This window comes from Topomyia yanbarensis, chromosome 1 (assembly GCF_030247195.1).
Source record: "Topomyia yanbarensis strain Yona2022 chromosome 1, ASM3024719v1, whole genome shotgun sequence".
In the NCBI taxonomy this organism is placed as follows: domain Eukaryota; kingdom Metazoa; phylum Arthropoda; class Insecta; order Diptera; family Culicidae; genus Topomyia; species Topomyia yanbarensis.
Window position 1 is genome coordinate 24,210,497 of NC_080670.1, and position 19,530 is coordinate 24,230,026.

The following is a 19,530-nucleotide window of genomic DNA, read 5'->3' on the forward strand; positions in this document are numbered from 1 at the left end:
CTGGGCCTGTCTTTACGGCTGCGGTTAGCAAACATGTGTTCCTATTGAAAACGTGGTTTTTGTTTCAAAGATTCAACGTTGAGGTCGGGTTCACATGGTGCATTGTGGAAAATGGTATCCAGAAAAATGTTGTTGGAGAAAAAGACTCACAATCATGCGCCCAAAATAAAAGAACGATTTCATTTCATTACTATGCTATAATAATGTATTATCTGTCTAGTGAGACATATTTCCTGTCAATTATACAAACATTTTATTTATTCAATACCTATTCAGAACGATACACTTGCAGTCAACAATGTTCTCTTTGCTTAAATACCTTCTTTTATTTGCATAACTTTATTGTTTCATTTAGTTATTTATGTGATATTTTCTGTTACCGTCTCGTTGAACCTCTTGATATACTTACTCCCTTTTTCGGTGGAAACGAAATAACAATTTACTCTATAGGCTAGGTTCTAGTCCAACTTCACGTTCCGTTCCATGTGAATACTGTAATACCTCGTACAATTATAATAGGCGTGTACGTAGGCTCAATGGGTACTTTCTGAGGCTAAGCTGTTATCGTATAGTATGGAACTTGGATTCCCTTTGTTAGTTTGGGAGTTTCGATTGTTCGTGCTCTGCTGCCTTTATAGTACTGTGCGAAGGGTAAGCTCATAAGTGGTGAGTGGAATGTCTACTGTTCAAAACATATATGGTTTGCTGACTAGAAAAGAAAATCTTATTACATAGTTTTGTATTAGGAAAATGTTAAGAGCGTAATTCTGGTTAACAACACCTTTAATATCTAATATTAATAATAGGGACTTGTTAGGAAAATTGGAGAAGTATATTCTACATAAAAACATCTTTAATATTTTTGAACTGGCGTATAGACAAATCTACCGGTAAGTCGAACTGGTACTGCGTTAAACGGTCTAGCGTTTTCATTGCATCGCGGAAGCCCGTATTCGCGACGTAACTCCAGCTGGTGTAGTAGGAGCTGACCAGCTCCTTGCACTGGTAGATCAAATGAAGCCATTGAGTCAATTTCTGTGCGCTGAAGCAAAAAATATGTAGTTAGTATGTCATCTCCAAAGATGTTGATTTGTTAATTTTCATATGCAGCTACAGGTTCTTTGACCCCAATGATGGTTACTATAATATACATTTCTGTATTGATAAATTTTTCTCGGCAAGTTAAAGTAAAAGTGGAAGCGGAATGTGGGCTTGAAGATTCAGGCGTTCGAGACGAGTAGAACAATCCACTCTTGCAGACAGTAGGTCCGAGACGAATCAATCCCGTTCTGATAGTACAGATTCCAAACAGCAGAACAACACTCTAGTATTGAGGGTACCATCCAGTATTATTGTGATTTAAGACAGTAGTTACGTCGCGATGTAACTTTTTTTAATCGAAGACAATACAATACAATTCAGTATGCAAACCTAAAATTTGTTTGCTACTCGAAAGAGGAACCCTAGCTACCATGAAAAATCTTCATGACGTCCGTGATTGAGTTGGGTTTTTTCGTAATTGGATATTACCCTCATTAAAATAGAGGAGAAATATTAGTGGGTCTAGATGGCTTCCTTGCGAGATGTCGGATGTAGCGAAAAATGGTGCCGATAGACAGTTCTTAATGCTACTTTAAAGTTGTTTTCCATCGAGATAACAACGAAACCAACGAAGTAGGTCTATGAATTGAGCTCTACAAGATGACAACACGAATGAACTAATGATGAATGAAGTTCACGTTTGACAATTCTCGGTGGTTGTTTACTTCGTCAGTTGCGTGAGCACGGGTGCTCATCTGCTACATTCGAACTCACATTATTTCCATGTAAACAAACCACCGAAAATTGCCAAACGAAGTTCATCCGGCTCGTTTTGCGAGGTTATGTGTATTGGTGTGACATCATCATAGTTGACTTTGTCGTGATCGTTTAAAAAATAAAAATTTTAATCCAAATAGCACATGCATGTAACTTCTCGTGTTTATTAAACAGTAAACATAATGCTCTATCCGCTTTAAATCTGTTCCATCCAAATACGACATACATACATTGAGTACTTCGAAATATTCCGATAGTAAGGAAGCAGCTAGAGACAGTTCAGTCAAACGTCAAAAATCTGTTTGAAGGAAAATTCTGGGCTAACCGTTATTGGCTGAACACAGTTCCCAGCAGTTAATGAAAGAGAAAACTTTTCTCCTTTGTTTACTATCAACATCTGTGATTGGCGAGTACAGTCGTGATTCGCTGGTTGGGCCACACCTCTGTCCAACTAACGAATTTGATTCGTTAGTTGGACCGACTGACAGATGTCAAAAACTCTCCAAAGGAGACGTTAGTAGTGTAATTGCATCTATTCACATCTCTAATAATTGTCAGATTGATTGTCAAAGTAAATTTGACATAAGATTTTGACATTCAGATGCTTTTTAGTTGGACAATGGTCCAACTAGCGGAGGTCCAACTAAAAAGCGGTCCAGTTAAAAAATGTTCAACCAGCGAATCTCGACTGTAACGGTTTGTCCGGAATTTCCACTCAAAGTGTATTTTGACAGTTGGTTGTTTGTGGAGAATTGATGCATTCTGCAATTAACGAAATTAAATGCATTTCGTTCCATTAAATTACAAATTCAGAATGCATTTTGCGTGGCATGTAAGACGTCAAAGTCCTGCAAAAAACATAGCTCTACATCGGACAAAACGTCGAGCAAAGTGGCTCAGCGTAGGAGGTTTGTTGTACAGACTTTTCTGCGAGGTAATGCAAAGTTGATGCAAAAAATGGAATGAAATGCATTTTTCCGATCCGGATGGAATTTTTTTTATACATTTCTAGGAGATGAGAGTATGATTGTTGGGCTCACCATGGTTTCTACTTACTTCAGAGCAGCACAGATGAAAGCCTTGAACTGTGAATTGTAGCTTCTTTTGTACGGGCTGTGCAATGCGACTATCGTGCCTATAGTACTCAGCAGACTCTGCAAGTATTAATCATGATAGATATTGATGCAAATTATAAATGGCTATCTACTAGCCAGATCTAGAAATTTTATGTGTGGCCAAATTTATCTCGTTCGTGATTTTCGAGCAATCCCTATTCTGACATTGGTACGCCCTACGAACGATTGGTTTTACAATCGTCCAATGCACGACGTTCGTTGCACGACGTACAAATAATTATTCAACAGTCGTTCATCGTTGGACCCGTGTTGAACGATTTTGAAACAATGTTTTGGGCTTCTCAGACTGTTCGCAATGCTGTGATGTGAATTTGTTTCAAAATGACAAGATAACTTGGATCTGTCAAAATAAATCTAAAACGCGGAGTTCTCAATGCGATGATTTAGCCATTTGTTCTAAATATTGGTTATTCGATTTTGCTATTGTTTATCACTTTCGTGACACTTATTGTTTTTTTTTCTGCAGTCAGTCGTCACACATACTAAAGAAAAACATTTAAAACAGTGTATTCTTGGTTCAAATTGTGGAAAATTTAAAACAGAATAGTTTAGCTGTTCTAAATTTGTCCAAAAAAGTGCTCGAAAAATAGAACTTCATCTCAGCATTGCGATCGATCTGTTTACTACCCATGATCGCATAGTTGTCCCGTTTTCTATGCGATTTCCTATCTTTATGGGACTGATATGCGATCATGGGCAGTTTAGTCGGTGATGTAAAATGGAACAGTAGTCAGTAGGTTGCTTCAAAATAAGGGCTCTTAACGTATTACGAACAGGACGATGTTGACCGCCACTTATGATCCGTAAAAGGCCGTATATGAACGAGTAACATACCTGCTTGTTCGATTGGGGTCGCCCTTCTACCAGATCCAAGTTGAAACTCTCCGAGAGCTTCCTTGCCGGAGTCGAGTTATACCGGTCACCATTTTTGATGTTGTAATATATCAACAGCAGCTCCCAGACATGCATTTCCGCTTCATCAGTGCTGTAGTGTACAACTTCTTCATCTTCCTCTTCATCATCCAATTGTGAAAAAATATTTGGTTCCATAGGTTCATCTTCGTCAACAGAATCGGACCGGCGTTTGGGAGCAGTTGTAGCCGCAGTTGCTATCCCAGCGGCACTGCTTCTCTTTGCATCACTTCGATAGAACTGATCTTCACTGGATCTCGGTTGACTCTGCTGCTGATGGTAGCCACCGCCAGAAAAACAACCGGATATGAAGGGCACTATACTTCCGCTGTTCTCCGATATACCCCTCAGCCCATGTTGCATCAAGCCTTGAATTGTTTTTGCCAAATGCTTCCTGACGATCATAGTTAGCTCGTAGCTCTTCCGAGAACTGGCTGGTCTCCAGTCTCCACATTCACTAGCCGTTTCCGTAGGTTGCACATCTTCTTGTGTTTCTATCGCTAGCGAAACTACCTCTTGCACATCCATCTCTAACTTAGCCCTTATGTCACCCCAGCAGTTCTCCTTGGACCGTTTCATCATATTACGCTGAAAGCTTTCTCGATTTTTTTCGCTTCCACAGTTGAACTGTGATAGGGCAAACATTTGCAAATAAGTGCTTGCTTTGTCCATCAGTCCGAACGCTTTGCTATTGAGCGATTCTTTCCTAGATGACGGCGTATCATCAGTTGTCTTTTGTGATTCACTTTCACGCTGACTGGCGGCTAGGGATCGTGCTTTAGCTCGTTCTTGAGCTTCAGCACGGTCGGCAGCTTCTGCCTTAGCCAATTCTTGTTGCTGGAGAAAGCGTTTCTTTATTTCCGCCTTCTCGTTGGTCTGTAGAAAATGGATGAATCGTTCCAGATCCTGGATTTGTGTCTTAAGTTGCGACACCAGTTGTTCCTTCATCTTCAGCGGATTGACGAGCTGTTCGTCCAATGCTGAATCGACCTGACTCCTCAGGTCTTCCGAGGTCAACTGGGGAAAATCCAATTCATTCAAGTTCAAGTTGATCTTGTTCTTGATTTCATCGATAATGACCTTCTGTTTCTCTAGCAAAATTGTGTGAGGGAGTATGCCAGTTCCCGATTCGTAAGCGTAGCGTTCTAAATCTATTAGTTGGGTTTTCAACTGCTCAATCAGTGCATGCTGCTTCTCACGCAGGCCCTCAACGGATTCAGGACTCTTATCTAGGTTTGCCACAATTTCTGGGATGTTTTTCTTTATTGGGTTCTTTTGTAGCTCTGGAATCCCAAGAAACGCGAACTCCTCTAGATTTTTCAACAAATGATCTCGTTCTTCCGGAGGTGCATCAACAATCTGACGTAGCCGTAGCTGAACCTGTGCGAAATGTGATGTAAGTGCCATCAAATTTGACGACAGCGTTTCATGTTCATCTTCCAGAGACTGCAATCGTTCGCTTTCCAGTTCAGCATTCACCGTGCATTCCTCTTGGGCAACATCCATACTCTCATCCGTCAGTATGTTATTCGATTCGGAACTAAACGCCGAATCCAAATCAAATTCATCGTCCGAAGCAGGATTTCTCAACAGCTGTTCGTGCCCTCGAAACAGTGCGCGCTGTTGTTCTACAGTGTCCTCGCAAGGATCTGGTGCAAGATCGCTGCACTCACTGATTTCGATTCCGACCGACATTATTGTTGGAAGCGGATTGTGGTGGAATATTGCGTAGGCGTATGTCTTCTACTTGTACCACTATGGATTATTCCCTACGAAATGCCGTCATCTTCCCACGCTTTCTGGTTGTTTGCTTATTCGATGCAACTGCGCTTCGGTAGAAATCACAAAGATGGGTAACAAAAAAAATTAATTGTTACAAGAAAAGATTTTCTCCCACTACTTTTGATATCAACATATGCGTCTGAAATTGGCGCCTTTCAACCACTTCCGGTCTTATTTCTATTGCCACATTAATGCGATATTGCAACTTACTTCACTAATCTTTAAATTATCAAGAAAATTAAGCTTTTCTTTGGAAAATTAGTGCAAGAAATTTTTCCAGAACGCTGTACAGTATGAGGAAGGAAAACTTCCAGTATTTGACGTTTTCCACGATTTTCCTCTATAATTTTCCTAGCTTTCATATTTTCCGTGCCCTACAGGAAAGCGAAACTTTTGAGCACCCACGGAACTCACTGATTTATGTATATTTTGCCACATTGAGTGCCCGAGCGATATGGTGAGTGAATGTTTACTTTAGTTTCAATTCAACCTCAACTCGTAGATGTTTGACGCCCGGAAACGCTAAACATTCATAAAGTAAACCTTAATCTAAAGAAAAGGTTCGCCTATCCGACCAAATCATGATCCTGAACAAAATCTGCCGTTTGTGTTTGTCGGAGAAATCACGCGTTAAATCAATCTTTAGCGGATACAAACGCGAGCGACTACTCACTGTCATAACCGATGTTGTTCGGCTGGAGGTAAGTGAAGGAGATGGTCTTCCGGCGAACATTTGCAAACCCTGTGCCAGCACACTGATACGAATTCAGGAGAACATTGAGGAATTCCGGGAAAATGAGCGTAAACTACGCGTGAAGGTTCTGAAACTTGAAGAGTGCGATAAAGATCCACCAGCAAGTACCAAACCGGAGTTGCTGGATTGCCCAATCCAGGTTGATGGTAGCGCAGGGTAAGGTTTTTGGCTGTTAGTATACACTTGTCATTTTGAAATGCTTTATTGCGATTTCCATAGTTTATATCCTTGATCAATATAACAGCTGCAATTTTTATAAGACTTGTTTCATAGTGCAAGATTCTATTTCTATATTTGCAAAATGACTTCTTTGTACGTTTCCAGGAATCAACTCGACTTTCTGAAGGTAGACCTCGAAGAACACCTTCCCCGTATGAATACTGTTGAAGATGTCACCGAAAATTTATTAGCTATCCTCAAACCATTGGAAGATTGTGCTGCTGAACAAATCGATGCCGTTGATACAGCAGAGGAACAGAAGCCGACAAACGAAGAATACACATCGACATATGAACCGGACAGTGATGAAGACTATGAGCCTAATAAGTTGCACACTGAAACTAAGTTGAAAAAGATTCGTAGAACGAAAGCAAGTGTGAACGCTCGGAAGACTGAATTAATCGAGCGAAAAGGTAAACGAAGATCTCGTCGGAAGTCAGACGACGAGGAAGGTCGACCCAAAGTTAACGATCACAAGTGCTACATTTGTCGCAGTGAATCAATGGGATCGGCTAAGGCCCTGTTAGAGCATTTGACTACTCATCTAGATCGTACACCGCATACCTGCACAGAATGCAAAATGGTCACAGTCGTTCTGAAAAGTGTCCGATCGTTGAATGTTCACTTGAAAATGCATGCCCAACCGATGAAGTGCGAATACTGCGACCGGCGGTACTGTGATGAGCGTGCACGTGACTTTCACGTTAAGACATACCATTTGGGGGAAAGTGCACCCTGTCCGTCTACTTGCGATCAATGTGGAAAAGTGTGTAAATCGATATCGGCGCTCAAGAGCCACATAAGAGATCACCGACTTAGCCTGAAGTGTGAATATTGCGATAAAATCTTCCACCGGCGAAATAAATTGAAAGAACATGTAACTCGTGTACACGAGAAAGCCGAAAAGTACGAATGTAATTTGTGCCACCGGGTTGTGCATTCCCTGGAAAGTTACAACTCACATTTGAAGATGCACATGAGCGAAAAAACGTACGAGTGTGATCTATGCCCGATGAAGTTTTACACAGCCGGAAATCTGGGTCTGCATAAAAGGATTCATTCCGGTAATGCCAACTACAAACCGCACAAGGATTGGAGCGGACATTACACAGTAACCCATGAACCGGGTCAGGACAAAAAATACACCTGCAAATTATGCGGCAAGTCGTACAGCAAAACGGTGATGAAGATAAACAATCATCTCAAGAACCACTTTAAAGAGATCAAGTGTGATCGATGCGAGCTGAAGTTTGTTAATGAATCCCAATTGAAAACTCACTACGTAGTGCACACCGGGATCCGGCAGTACAAATGTGAATTCTGCGGTAAAGATTTTCTGCACAAAAATAACCTCACGCAACATTTGAAATTGCATCGAAACGAACAGAACTATGCGTGCGAATTTTGTGGGAAAATGTTCACGTACAAGGAAGGTATGAAGGCTCACATTCGAAATCATCATTTGCGTGAAAGCCCATACGAGTGTGCTTTCTGTCGCAAGAAATTCGTGGATAATGCATCCCTCGGCCGGCATGTAGCTTCTGAACATGAAGAACCTCCAATACAGGTTGATTTAGGGCCGCCTCCACTGATGGGGACCACGTCAACGCAGGTACCTAGGTTTGATTACTCGGGTTCGGCGTTTCCGGTAAGTTAGGTCAATATGGTTTTTTTGCCAACGTTTCAGGTATTTTAAGTAAGTGATTTTTCGTGTGTAACTAAAATAAAACATTGCTCGAAGCTAGTCCCATGTATGTTTTGTGAAAGTCCTCCCCGCCCAATAGATTCACCGAAGGTTCAACATGGTTAATTGGTCACCAGCAACCCGAAAACTGGTTTTCAGCGAAATCCGGTTTTCATCCAGTGAAAAAATTGGGCGTTAGCCTCTTCGGTATAGAGAAGGACACGTTTTCCGTTCCCTGGGGTTGGTTTTTCGCCTCAAATTTCCCTCACTTTTGTTGGTCCAACGAGGGGAACGTCACTTCAGAATAATTGTTATATTCTGTTCCATTTTGCATGTATATCTACGTTCAGTTTTGCAGTAGACAACTCCTCTTTGAGAGTGAAGCGGCTGTCCCATTCTGCTGCCTAAGCATTGAAATCGCCGGCTATAACGATTGATCGATAAGCTCTTCTGTCAACTTATCGAGCATTTCTGTGAATCGATCGATCGTCCACCGCGGAGATGCATAGCAGCTGCAGAAGAAGACTCCGTTGATTTTTGGGATTACAAAGCCTTCATCTGCGGGATAAACCACTCCCTGGAATGGATATCTTCCCGTCGTCCAAATCGGTGTCGATTTTGCGTTATCTGATATTCAGTTTCCATCGCCTGCCGGGATACGGTACGGCTTCAAGATGATAGCTACATCGCATTTAGGCTCCGCTTCAGATTCCCGCGGGAAGCGTTGTGCTGTGTCGAAGTGTTTGAGGTTGATTTGCGTTATCTACAGTGACTTCGTTGCAGTCGCCTGTTCGTAAGCATCGTGGGCCTTCTGTAACGTGGTTGTTGCATTTTTCATTTGCGCAGATCAGACATCTCGGAGCCTGTCGGCAGTTTTTTGCCTTGTGGCCTTCTTTCCCGCACCTTTTGCATCATTTGCTCCTGTCAGGTCTACTGCAGTTTTCAGTCAGGTGGCCGAACTCTTGACACTTGAAGAACACTTCCGGTCGCTGTGAGACACTCAGTGGTCATACCGATTACCCAAATTTGATCTTCCCGGTTTTCAGTACCTTGTTTGCTTCTTCGACCGGAAGCCTATCCGAAACCGCTTGCGTGCCGAAAGGTCCCTTTCTCATTCGTCATCTGCACTTCTCCAAGCACACACTTTCAAAGCTTCTCTTATTCCGAGGATATTAAATTTTCATCCAGTTCTTTACATTGGATGGTTGCATCCGAGCACAAGGCTCACACTTCCACCGCTTCACCATCGGCTTTCTCGGTGAGCTCTTTATAAGTAGAGCTGTTTGACTTCGGATCCTTCTTCAACTTCAGGATCATCGCTCCAGTGCGGATGCGCCTGATTTTCTTAACGTCTCAGCACAGCTCCTTGAGTACCGAATTTATCCGCATAGCGCGCAGTACCTTCTCGTACGAATCATTGTTAGCTTTGACAATGACTACTTAACCTTTGTCTCGTCCCTTGAAGAGCTTTTGATTCTCGAACCTATTCTTATTCTTCTTCCGTTTTGTGCTGCTGTGTTTTCACCCACGCTATTGTGTTTTCACCCACGCTATTGTGTTTTCACCCACGCGTACCACTTTACCGAGTCCGGTCTCGCATCACCTGCTGAAGCTCTTACGGCCAATTTCTTCACGTGGATGAAAACCGATTTCGGCTAATTGGTCACCAGCAACCCGAAAACTGGTTTTCAGCGAAATCCGGTTTTCATCCAGTGAAGAAATTAGGCGTTACCCTCTTCGGTATAGAGAGGGACATGGTTTCCGTTCCCTGGGGTTGGTTTTTCGCCTCACAAATTTCCCTCACTTTTGTTGGTCCAACGAGGGGAACGTCACTTCAGAATAATTGTTATATTCTGTTCCATTTTGCATGAATTCGTATTTTGTTTGCATAATTTTAGAAAATTTGACAATTTTCTATCAAATCGAGTATTGCTAAAAAAGTTCGAAAAAATTTCAAAAAAATTATCCCATATCTATCTAATTTTGCTCGAATTCCGACCAATTTGATGTAACTGGCAACTCTGCATGCTCTTTTTTCGAATCTCAATAATTCTGGCAACAAAAATTATGTTTTTGTTTGTGTTTTGTTTTGATTTCATCGGGCACTGAAATTAGCAAAACGTAGATTACGAGCAATTAATTTTTTTTCATCCCATTTCAAACCATCCTCGGCCATTCCAAACCATTATCAAGTAATGTTGGAAATTCGATTTCATTTCGAACCAATAATGCCAATCTTTATTAGTCCAATCAGAATTTTAAATTAAAATTTCATTTTATCAACAAATCACAGAGTGTAGTTTCCTTCGTGGTGCCACTGTTTGCCTTATTTCCAAGGACTTCTTTAAGGTTGGACAGAGAAAGGGTAAAATTCGCAAACGAAAAAAGCAGTTTTTTTCCACATCGTATGTCAAATCTTCATAAAAATCAATCAGCAGTACTGTAACAACATTCTACATACGCTGATTGATTTTTATGAAGATCTGACATACGGTGTGGAAAAAACTGCTTTTTTCGTTTGCGAATTTTGCGCATTCTCTGTCCAACCTTAAGCCATCGACAACTCCTTATTTAAATCTGTACATGTGGCAACACTGATCTCCATAGCCTCCATGATCACTCAAAGGCACTCACACCTCTCACGAGTCAAAAATATTTACACATCGTGAGAGTCCAGTGAATAATGATTTTGACAACATAAAAATTGCATATTATTGTGTTTATATATTGATAAATTCAATCACTTTTATTTTACAGCCAAAATGGACCTGACCAAATTGTGTCGATTTTGCTCGATGGAGAGCAATGAACTAAAATCTATATTTTCCGAAAATACGGATCGAAATTTGCTGACAATCATCAACGAGGTGTTGAAGTTCTCGGTGCTCGAAAACGATGGACTCCCGTCAAACATATGTGAACCGTGTTCCAATAGTTTGTTGGCTCTGAAGGAAACCATACACAACTTTAGAGAAAACGAAAAAAATCTGCGAAGGAAATTTCTCGGTCAATCAGCTGAAGATTTAGAGGAAGGTGATATGGGTTCACTTATGGAGCTTGAACGGATTGAAGTGTAAGTGGAACTTGAACTTTTTTGTGCTATACTTCCTAAATTCTTGAGCGTTTTTTCAAAACGTCATATCTGCAATGAGTTACTCTGTTTACTTTCTCTTTCGATTTTTACGGCATCATTATAACACTTTTCACTTATTTTATAGTACAGATCGAAAGACAGTGGTTTTAACTAGCATATTATGCAAAGAGTTGAGGGATAAATGTTAAAGTGACCGAATTATTAACAGAAGAGAAAGTAAACAAAGAGAGTAACTCATTGCAGATATGACGTTTTGAAAAAACGCTCAAGAATTGTTCTATATACTTCAAAAGTCGGCTGACAATCCCTTAATTAAATCTTCGTCGCAAAAAATGTTCCCTAGTTCACTGATCAAATTAAAACTATATATTTGATTTATCCACTTGCATTTTTATTAATACATTTTCATCCTTACAGAAGCGCCGATTTGATGCTGAAGGGAGAACCCGAAGAAACGGACGCGTTGTTCTCGATCGGTGAACGCCTAGCGCAACCTGATGAAATGCAGATGCCAGTAACAGTTTTGATTAAACAAGAATCGAGCGATCAGCATGACGACGACAGACTGAATGATGATAGCGAAGAGGAAGACGCCGATGAAGATGAAGAAGTTGATACCGAGGACAGCGAAGAGGCGATTGTAAACAAGAGAAAACCTAGGTCTAGTAGACCGGGCCCCAGACCTGCTTCCCATTCTACTCCTCGTCCACGCGTACCACGACGTCAGCGTCGTCGCGATCCCAACCGACCAAAGCTGAACGACCACAAGTGCTATATTTGCAAGAGTGATTCGATGGAATCAGCTAAAGTTCTTCTGGAACATTTGTCAGTTCACGTGAGCCTAACGCCCTATACGTGCTCGGAATGTGTAATGGAAACAATTGTATTAAAAAACGTACGGTCCTTGAATCTTCATAAGAAAATGCATGCTCAGCCGGTGAAATGCGAGTACTGTGATCGACGTTACAGTGACCCAAGGACTAGGGATGCCCACGTAAAATTGCAGCACCTTGGTGAGAATGCTCCACTTCCGTCTACTTGCGAGAAGTGTGGCAAGATTTGCAAATCGATCGCTGCCCTGAAAAATCACCTTCGAAACCATATGCTGGATGTTAGGTGAGTATCTATTAAAAGTAAAACTAGATTGAATCACACTTAATTATTTCTCGCAGATGCGGTTACTGTGGCAAACTGTTCCATAAGCGTAGTGTGTTATTTAAACATGTGGCCCAAGTACACGAAAAATCAGAGAAATATGAATGTACACAGTGCCACAAGGTGCTTCATTCCCTGGACAGTTATAATATCCACTTGACGCTTCATAGTGCGGGTAAGCTATTTAATTGCGACTTGTGCCCGATGACGTTCAGCACGCTGGGAAATTTGCGTTGTCACAAAAAAGTTCACGCAAAAAATGCTAATTACAAACCGCATAAAGATTGGACCAGCCACTATACCGTCTCGCAGGACCCGGAACGAGGCAAAATTTACACCTGCAATCTGTGTGGGAATACGTATTCCGGTTCGATCAACACAATTATCAGCCACGTCAAATGCCACTTCAAGGATGTTCAGTGTGAGCAATGTGGTGCGAAATTTTCCAACAAAAACAAGCTAAAGAGCCACTACGTGGTCCACACCCGGGAGCGAAATTACAAGTGTCAATATTGTGGGAAGGATTACCTTTATCGGCAGCACATGAACTATCACATAAAGCAGAGCCACAAACTGGCTATTGGTACAGCAGCTCAACCGACCGGCTCGGGATCACAGAACAGAATCGATGCGGTGCAGCAAAAAGGTACGACAAACTGAGACGCTTTATCTCGAAATATTCGGTAAATTCTATTAGTACTATTCCATGTTTTCTTCAAATGAATGTTTACCGGTACGTTCATTTGAGGATGTGTAGTAATGTCTATAAAACACAAACTGTGCAATTTGTTTTTTTGTGAAGTTGATTAATCAACTTCGATCAAGTTGGTCAGTGTTTGCTGCATTCAGAACTATTTAACTCATAACTAGCTAATATGTGTATTATACGTAGTATATGGGTTCATTATCCGATTTACTCGAAGCAAAATTTTAACTATGACATTGTCATTAACTCAGTATCTAGTTTTGTTGAAAATCCACTGGGAGTGATATGACCATACGTCCTGGTTTCCTAGGCTCGGTAACTGTCTACTGTTCCACGCAACCCAGTAACATTTCCTTCAGCGCATTTTTTTTTTGTTACCTATTCACATTAACGACACTAAATCCCTAATCTTTATCCAATCTTTATTCGCTATCTATCATTTGTTTACCATTTATCTATCAGGGTCATTCCAATCGAACACGAGACCTGTCAATGGCATTCGTTCGAGAAGGATTTGTTGCGATTTTATTCGGATGACATTACACCATCAATATATTGATCAATATTTCTGCTCGTGTAGGGTCTGCTTAAGATGGTTATTGCATTACGCATCGTTAGTGGCGCATCGAGCAGACCGAAAGGGCTTATGAGGCTTTTTTATGTTTTTTGTTTTTTCATGCTCTGCGCCAGCCCATACTAACGCTCAACAACAACTTAAATGTACACTGAAAACTATCGTGAATGTGGGACTCTTCCTGCAGCGCGACCCATCCACATGGTCGCCAACAATGTACGTTTACGCAGACGAGGGAAATGCTGGTGACAATCGAGTCTCTATCAACGAACTCCTTATATTGGCAAAAGGGCTAAAACGAAGAAAGCTACCGCCCCGGACGATATCTCCAACATGACACTGAAGACCGTGATCCTGGCGTTTCTGGACATGCTCAGGATAGTTCTACAGAAATGCCTAGACGAAGGCTACTTCACGGATAGATGGAAGATTCAGAAGCTGGTGTTGGCCAAACCAGGCAAACCATCAGGAGATCTAGCATCGTATCATCTTATAGGTATGTTGGATAGGTTTGGTAAACTTCTGGAAAGGAATAGGCTGACAAACTACGCTGAAAGTGAGAACGGATTATCGCAGAGGTAGTTCGGATTCCGGAAAGAGATCTCGACGGTGGACGTCATCCGCACAGTCATCGTGAGCGCGGAGAAAGCATCAAAGCAAAGGGGGTAAGGGATAATCGCTACTGCGTCGTCGTAACGATCAACGTAAAGAACGCCTTCGACAACCAAAGCTGGGTGACGTAGCCGTAGCGGTGCACAGGCTGCTGGTCCCAGACTATTTGTGCAAGGTTTCGAAAAGTTACTTTCAGAACCGAGTACTAGTCTACGAGACGAACATGTGGCAGAGGTTGATTAAGGTTATGGCGGAAGTACCTCAGGGTTCCATACTCGGCCCAACGCACTGGAATTTGAAGATGATATTTTCCTGACGATAACCTGGCCCAAAATTAGTTAAAAACCTCGTATTAGCTATATAAACCATTTATTTGTTATTTTGTTACAACTTTCAATGGAGATAGCTGCCATGGTGGGCTTGAAATAAGTAGAGTGAAAATAGGCTCATTACCCTATAGCTTTGACGGACGGGTTGCTCACGGTGCTCACACCGTAGGCACTCAACTATCTCACCTGCTACAGCGGCTGCAGCAGCACAACACAAACATAAACAAAACATTCTCGACCGTCAGGTACCGTGTAGATACGGTGAAAATGGACCTCGAAAAAATGTGTCGGATGTGCTCAGAGGAGAAAAGTCGACTGAGGTCCATATTCTACGACTACACCGAGAAGCAACTGTTGCAAATTATTGAAGAAATTCTACAACTGAAAATGGACGAAAACGATGGACTACCAACACAGGTTTGTAAACCTTGCGCCACAAACCTGCTGAAATTGAAGGAAATGATCGATCGGTTCCGGCAAAATGAGAAGATGCTTCGGAAGAAGATTTTCGGAATAGCACAACCCGATAGACAAGAAACAAATATAGCTAAACATATGGACGTCGAAAAGATTGAAATGTAAGTAAACGCAAATCATCATACACCATATGATATGAAATTCTGCTCTAGGAATGCTGATCAGATTTTGAAAGAAGAACCAGAAGATGTGAACGAATTGCTTTCTTTAGAAATCAAGCCAGAATTGGAGTCGGTACTAATTAAACTAGATCCCATTGAGCAGTATGATGTGGAACTCATATCAGGGGATCAAGAAACAAACGATAAGGCTCTTAAAATTAGCACCGAAGAGAATGCAAACAGTGATGCGGAACAACCGGTAAAACCGAGGAATCCCACCTATCCATCACGTCGACGATTGCGGAGAAATCCAAACCGGCCCAAGTTACACGACCATAAGTGTTACATCTGCAAGAGCGAATCGATGGGATCAGCAAAGGCACTCCTGGAGCATCTATCCGTGCACTTGGATTTGACGCCGTACACTTGTAGCGAATGTGTAATGGAAACGGTTGTTCTTAGGAATGTACGTTCGCTGAACCTGCATAAAAAGATGCATGCACAACCGATCAAGTGCGAATATTGTGACCGCCGCTACAGTGATCTGTGGGCGCGCGAAGGACACGTGAAAGCACACCATCTTGGTGAAAGTGTACTCTGTCCTTCAACATGTGAGCAATGCGGAAAGGTTTGCAACTCTATAACTGCTCTAAAGAGTCATATGCGAGATCACAAATTAAATTTAGGGTCAGTATGCGGATACATTTTGATCGTTTAAAAACTAGTCTTTTCTCTTGATTAATTTGCAGATGTAGTTACTGTGGAAAGACGTTCCATCGACAGAACAAACTTTTCCGTCACGTAAGTCGAGTTCATGAAAAGACCGAAAAGTATGAGTGTAATATTTGCAATCATGTTGTTCACTCATTGGAAAGCTACAATGCTCATCTGAAGATCCACAATGCGGAAAAATGTTTCAGCTGCGATCTATGTCCAATGACATTTTGTACGTCAGGAAATCTGGGTCTGCATAAGAAGGCACATGAAAAAAACGCCAATTATAAACCGCGCAAGGATTGGACCAGCCATTACACTGTTGTACAAGATCAAGAAGGGGGTAAATCATACAGCTGCAATCACTGTACTAGTACTTATTCCAGCACGATAAATGCAATCATCAGTCATGTTAAGTGCCACTTCAAAGATCTGCAGTGCGATCAGTGCGATTTGAAGTTCACGAATACACATAAGCTGAAAACTCACTATGTCGTCCATACGCGGGAACGTAATTTCAAGTGTGAATACTGCGGAAAGGATTTCCTCTATCGAACACACATGAACCATCACATCAAGCTAAAGCACAAGCCAAAGGATGGAAGAGGACAGAGCGGAGTACAGGAACGATCGTTGAGCGATTCGTTATTTGTTCTAGATTCCACGGCATTGATCGCAAAGGGAAAAGCTGATCGTACTTCGAAAGATTGAATCGTTCGTATTTTGGAATATAATTTCAAATTAAATAAGTAAAATAAAATGAAGTGGTGGTGGACAGACGAATAACAATCATACACAAAAAACTGCTGATTCCCAATTATATTATAATTTATTACAAAGAACTATATTACAAATCACTGCCAAAGATGTCCTCGTCAGCAAGAACAAGCTGTTCGTCTTTATCTCCTTCTGAAGCTTGCTGCTCGCCTTCCATTTGTTCAATTTCTTCGACAATAAGACCCTCTACTTCCCCTATTTCCTCCCATATCAACTCCTCCACTGGCATCACAACACTATGCAGCCGGGGTCGCGTCTGGCCGAGATGTCTTTTTTCAACGTGCCTTTTCAGTGCATTGGTAGTGGTGAATTTTTTCGTGCAAAAATTACACTTCTTCAGTTGTGATTCATCATGCAAACGTCGGTGCCGAGTGTAGGTTGCTCGGGAGTTCAGAACCATCTCACATTCTCCGCAGGTATAGGTCAACTTCTCGTGGACAGTCAGTACGTGCTGTCTCAGGTCAGCCTGTTGTATGGCGAACAAAAAAAAAACAGATGATTGGTTATAGTTGGCGCAGCCGCAGACATACGACACCTACCTTTGTGTAGTACTGCTTATCGCATTGTTCACATGCCCAATCCTTTTGCTTCAAGTGAAACTTCATATGTAACTCCAGCCCCGCATTACTTCGTTCCATTTTACCGCAGACACTGCACATGTATCTTTTCGGAACAGTGTCCTTCACTCCGTCCGCAGCAGGTTGCTCCATCGTTCGAGATTTTTCTCTGTGTGTACTCTTGTGACTTGGTAGGTGGTAACGTAGTTCACCAGAAGTTCGAAACGTGTCAGTGCAAATTGGACAAACGACCGTCTTTCTAGACTTAAGTGCACGTAGTTCGTTCGGGTAGTTTTCATCCGATTCATGAACCATTGTTTGGTTATCTTTGCCACATCCTGTAGCTTGAATTTTGTCACGATCGTGCATTTTTAGCAAATGATACCTATGTCCAGGAAGCGTTTTGGATACTTTGTCACATAGCTGGCACGTGAAAGGGCCGTACCGTTTGGACTTTTCACTGCCTACTAGGGGACACGTCCGTCGATGCACTGCCAAATGATTTCGATGCTGAAACATTTTCCTGCAATCCAGACATTCCCAATCCCGTGGGAGTGTCGAGGTTCGTTTCTCTGTTTTAAGCTTCACGATTAAGCTGTCTATGTAGCTATCCAAACTTTCATCGTCCATTTGGTAGGTTTCGTTTCGCTCGGTGTCCGATAACTCTCCATCGCATTCATCTTCCGCAGGTAGTTGAATATTGGGGAGTTCACCCGAATCATGCATTTCTGGGGTTGTAGCCTCGAAGTACTGTTCTAGCATCCTGCGTTGCCCGACGTGACAATTTTTAATGAATTCTACGAATGAATTCACTTCTTGGTAGCATTGCAAACAAATTTTCTCCATTGTTTGGTATATTTCATCATGTATTAAACATAAACTCAATAGTGACGGCATACACTTTTCATCCGGGAAGTCCCGCAGGTTGAATGTATTCTCTTGCTCAAGTTTGAATCCACACATGCGACAGAACATACTCGGCGCTAGTGATACTACCTCGGAGATCATTGTTGAATCGCTATTGCTTTTCAGGAATACTTTTTCAACTGGACAATACTTAAGTTTGTTACTTGCAGCGATTTTGTCCACTGTTTCCATCGAACTACTATCGCTGTTTTGGAGGGAGTCACTAGAATCTACAGGCGATGTGTGCAATTGCTGAGGTCTCCAGCCGTCTAGGAATCGTGATGGGACAGCTCCCTGCTGTAATGTTGCACGTCCTACCGTTTTGCCTTGAATTTCAGCCGGGTCGAAATGTTTCTCACATATGCAAGCATATCGCGGCGGTTTAAATGTTGATTCTCGGGAGCAAGCCCTATTCCAGGCAAGCAATAATTCCGGATTACCACGCGGATAGGAAAACATTGCTACACCACGCTCGTAATAGGCCTTGTGGGTGCGACACCCGGGAACGAAGCAAACACGGGGCATCGCTGTAATTATTATTAGTCAATTAGTCGGATTGAAAGCAAGCACAACTTACCGAATTTTACCGTATTAATCTGAGGCAACAACCACTTCAGCACAACTTATCTATAAACGAAATAATTTTAATTCCATGTCTATCACAAGAAAAATATTTTGTGTTTATTGATTCTGAACTAAAACCTGAATGGATCTCATCTACAGAGCCTACACCGAGCAAAATTTGCTTCCAAATTCCATAAGAACGACATATATTTCAGACTAACGACGCCCATCTAACTGGAAACCACCAGGAAAACCTTTTTGGACTAATCAAATCAGGACAGCTAAAACCAACTAGAGGCTATATAAACATCTCCTTTAATTTTAATTCAATACATTTTCCGAAATCTGTAGTCAATACCAAACTGTCAAAGCGACCCCAATCGGTTGGGTGGAAAACGACGGGGCCTATTGTCTAACTCTGTATGTAAAGATAAAGATGTTAGTTGGCTGGACTTTCCTCCTTTTCGAAACAATGGAAGAAAAATCAGTCTGTGGTTCTAACTTGTTCACTTTTAGGGGAGATTCGAAGCCTTCCATGTATCGGGGTATGGCTGCGAAGCTGAACTTGTACTCAAGTAACGTTTCGTATTCAAAATAACCTAGTTTCGCACAAAGATAAAGTCGTTAAAGTCAAACGCCTCATTTTTTACGAAGAGCTT

The 19,530-nt window shown here is 41.7% G+C and overlaps 5 protein-coding genes across 8 annotated transcripts; 3 read left to right on the plus strand and 2 right to left on the minus strand.

Annotated features, from left to right (window-relative positions):
* Positions 1-177: 177 nt before the first annotated feature.
* LOC131677109 (RUN domain-containing protein 1) lies at positions 178-5,979 on the minus strand. Of its 2 annotated transcripts, XM_058956710.1 has the most exons (4): positions 5,859-5,977; positions 3,789-5,690; positions 2,875-2,972; positions 178-1,042 (listed from the first exon to the last, which is right to left on the minus strand). In XM_058956710.1, the coding sequence occupies exons 2-4, from the start codon at positions 5,559-5,561 to the stop codon at positions 838-840; spliced, it is 2,076 nt and encodes a 691-aa protein (XP_058812693.1). In that variant the 5' UTR covers positions 5,562-5,690; positions 5,859-5,977; the 3' UTR covers positions 178-837. The 2 variants fall into 2 exon arrangements, with proteins under 2 accessions (XP_058812693.1, XP_058812692.1); XM_058956709.1 differs by having other exon boundaries at positions 3,789-5,979.
* A 121-nt stretch (positions 5,980-6,100) lies between these two features.
* LOC131677110 (zinc finger protein 93-like) lies at positions 6,101-8,393 on the plus strand. 2 transcript variants are annotated; one of them, XM_058956711.1, is made up of 2 exons: positions 6,101-6,558; positions 6,727-8,393. In XM_058956711.1, the coding sequence occupies exons 1-2, from the start codon at positions 6,230-6,232 to the stop codon at positions 8,276-8,278; spliced, it is 1,881 nt and encodes a 626-aa protein (XP_058812694.1). In that variant the 5' UTR covers positions 6,101-6,229; the 3' UTR covers positions 8,279-8,393. The 2 variants fall into 2 exon arrangements, with proteins under 2 accessions (XP_058812694.1, XP_058812695.1); XM_058956712.1 differs by having other exon boundaries at positions 6,126-6,349.
* A 2,389-nt stretch (positions 8,394-10,782) lies between these two features.
* Positions 10,783-14,307, plus strand: LOC131677111 (zinc finger protein 208-like). The gene is made up of 4 exons (XM_058956714.1): positions 10,783-11,378; positions 11,817-12,515; positions 12,572-13,200; positions 13,951-14,307. The coding sequence occupies exons 1-4, from the start codon at positions 11,068-11,070 to the stop codon at positions 14,169-14,171; spliced, it is 1,860 nt and encodes a 619-aa protein (XP_058812697.1). The 5' UTR covers positions 10,783-11,067; the 3' UTR covers positions 14,172-14,307.
* Positions 14,308-14,904: 597 nt separating this feature from the next.
* Positions 14,905-16,896, plus strand: LOC131677113 (zinc finger protein 253-like). The gene is made up of 3 exons (XM_058956717.1): positions 14,905-15,353; positions 15,405-16,040; positions 16,103-16,896. Exons 1-3 carry the CDS (start codon positions 15,043-15,045, stop codon positions 16,776-16,778), a joined length of 1,623 nt encoding a protein of 540 aa, XP_058812700.1. The 5' UTR covers positions 14,905-15,042; the 3' UTR covers positions 16,779-16,896.
* On the minus strand, positions 16,872-19,039 carry LOC131677112 (zinc finger and BTB domain-containing protein 17-like). 2 transcript variants are annotated; one of them, XM_058956715.1, is made up of 3 exons: positions 18,895-19,039; positions 17,384-18,834; positions 16,872-17,310 (listed from the first exon to the last, which is right to left on the minus strand). In XM_058956715.1, exons 2-3 carry the CDS (start codon positions 18,830-18,832, stop codon positions 16,915-16,917), a joined length of 1,845 nt encoding a protein of 614 aa, XP_058812698.1. In that variant the 5' UTR covers positions 18,833-18,834; positions 18,895-19,039; the 3' UTR covers positions 16,872-16,914. The 2 variants fall into 2 exon arrangements, with proteins under 2 accessions (XP_058812698.1, XP_058812699.1); XM_058956716.1 differs by having other exon boundaries at positions 18,885-19,021.
* Between the last annotated feature and the right edge of the window lie 491 nt (positions 19,040-19,530).

Bases quoted from the DNA above. Each gene is read 5' to 3' on its own strand.
- LOC131677110 (XM_058956711.1), top strand. From the start codon at position 6,230: ATGATCCTGAACAAAATCTGCCGTTTGTGTTTGTCGGAGAAATCACGC. The intron at 6,559-6,726 runs GTAAGGTTTTTG...GTACGTTTCCAG, and splicing joins CAGGTTGATGGTAGCGCAGG to GAATCAACTCGACTTTCTGA.
- LOC131677112 (XM_058956715.1), bottom strand. From the start codon at position 18,832: ATGCCCCGTGTTTGCTTCGTTCCCGGGTGTCGCACCCACAAGGCCTAT. The intron at 17,311-17,383 runs GTAGGTGTCGTA...GCCATACAACAG, and splicing joins ATAAGCAGTACTACACAAAG to GCTGACCTGAGACAGCACGT.
- LOC131677111 (XM_058956714.1), top strand. From the start codon at position 11,068: ATGGACCTGACCAAATTGTGTCGATTTTGCTCGATGGAGAGCAATGAA. The intron at 12,516-12,571 runs GTGAGTATCTAT...TATTTCTCGCAG, and splicing joins AACCATATGCTGGATGTTAG to ATGCGGTTACTGTGGCAAAC. The intron at 13,201-13,950 runs GTACGACAAACT...GCTCTGCGCCAG, and splicing joins CGATGCGGTGCAGCAAAAAG to CCCATACTAACGCTCAACAA.
- LOC131677109 (XM_058956709.1), bottom strand. From the start codon at position 5,561: ATGTCGGTCGGAATCGAAATCAGTGAGTGCAGCGATCTTGCACCAGAT. The intron at 2,973-3,788 runs GTATGTTACTCG...TAATACTTGCAG, and splicing joins GACCCCAATCGAACAAGCAG to AGTCTGCTGAGTACTATAGG. The intron at 1,043-2,874 runs GTAAGTAGAAAC...TTTTTGCTTCAG, and splicing joins TTCATCTGTGCTGCTCTGAA to CGCACAGAAATTGACTCAAT.
- LOC131677113 (XM_058956717.1), top strand. From the start codon at position 15,043: ATGGACCTCGAAAAAATGTGTCGGATGTGCTCAGAGGAGAAAAGTCGA. The intron at 15,354-15,404 runs GTAAGTAAACGC...ATTCTGCTCTAG, and splicing joins GACGTCGAAAAGATTGAAAT to GAATGCTGATCAGATTTTGA. The intron at 16,041-16,102 runs GTCAGTATGCGG...ATTAATTTGCAG, and splicing joins GATCACAAATTAAATTTAGG to ATGTAGTTACTGTGGAAAGA.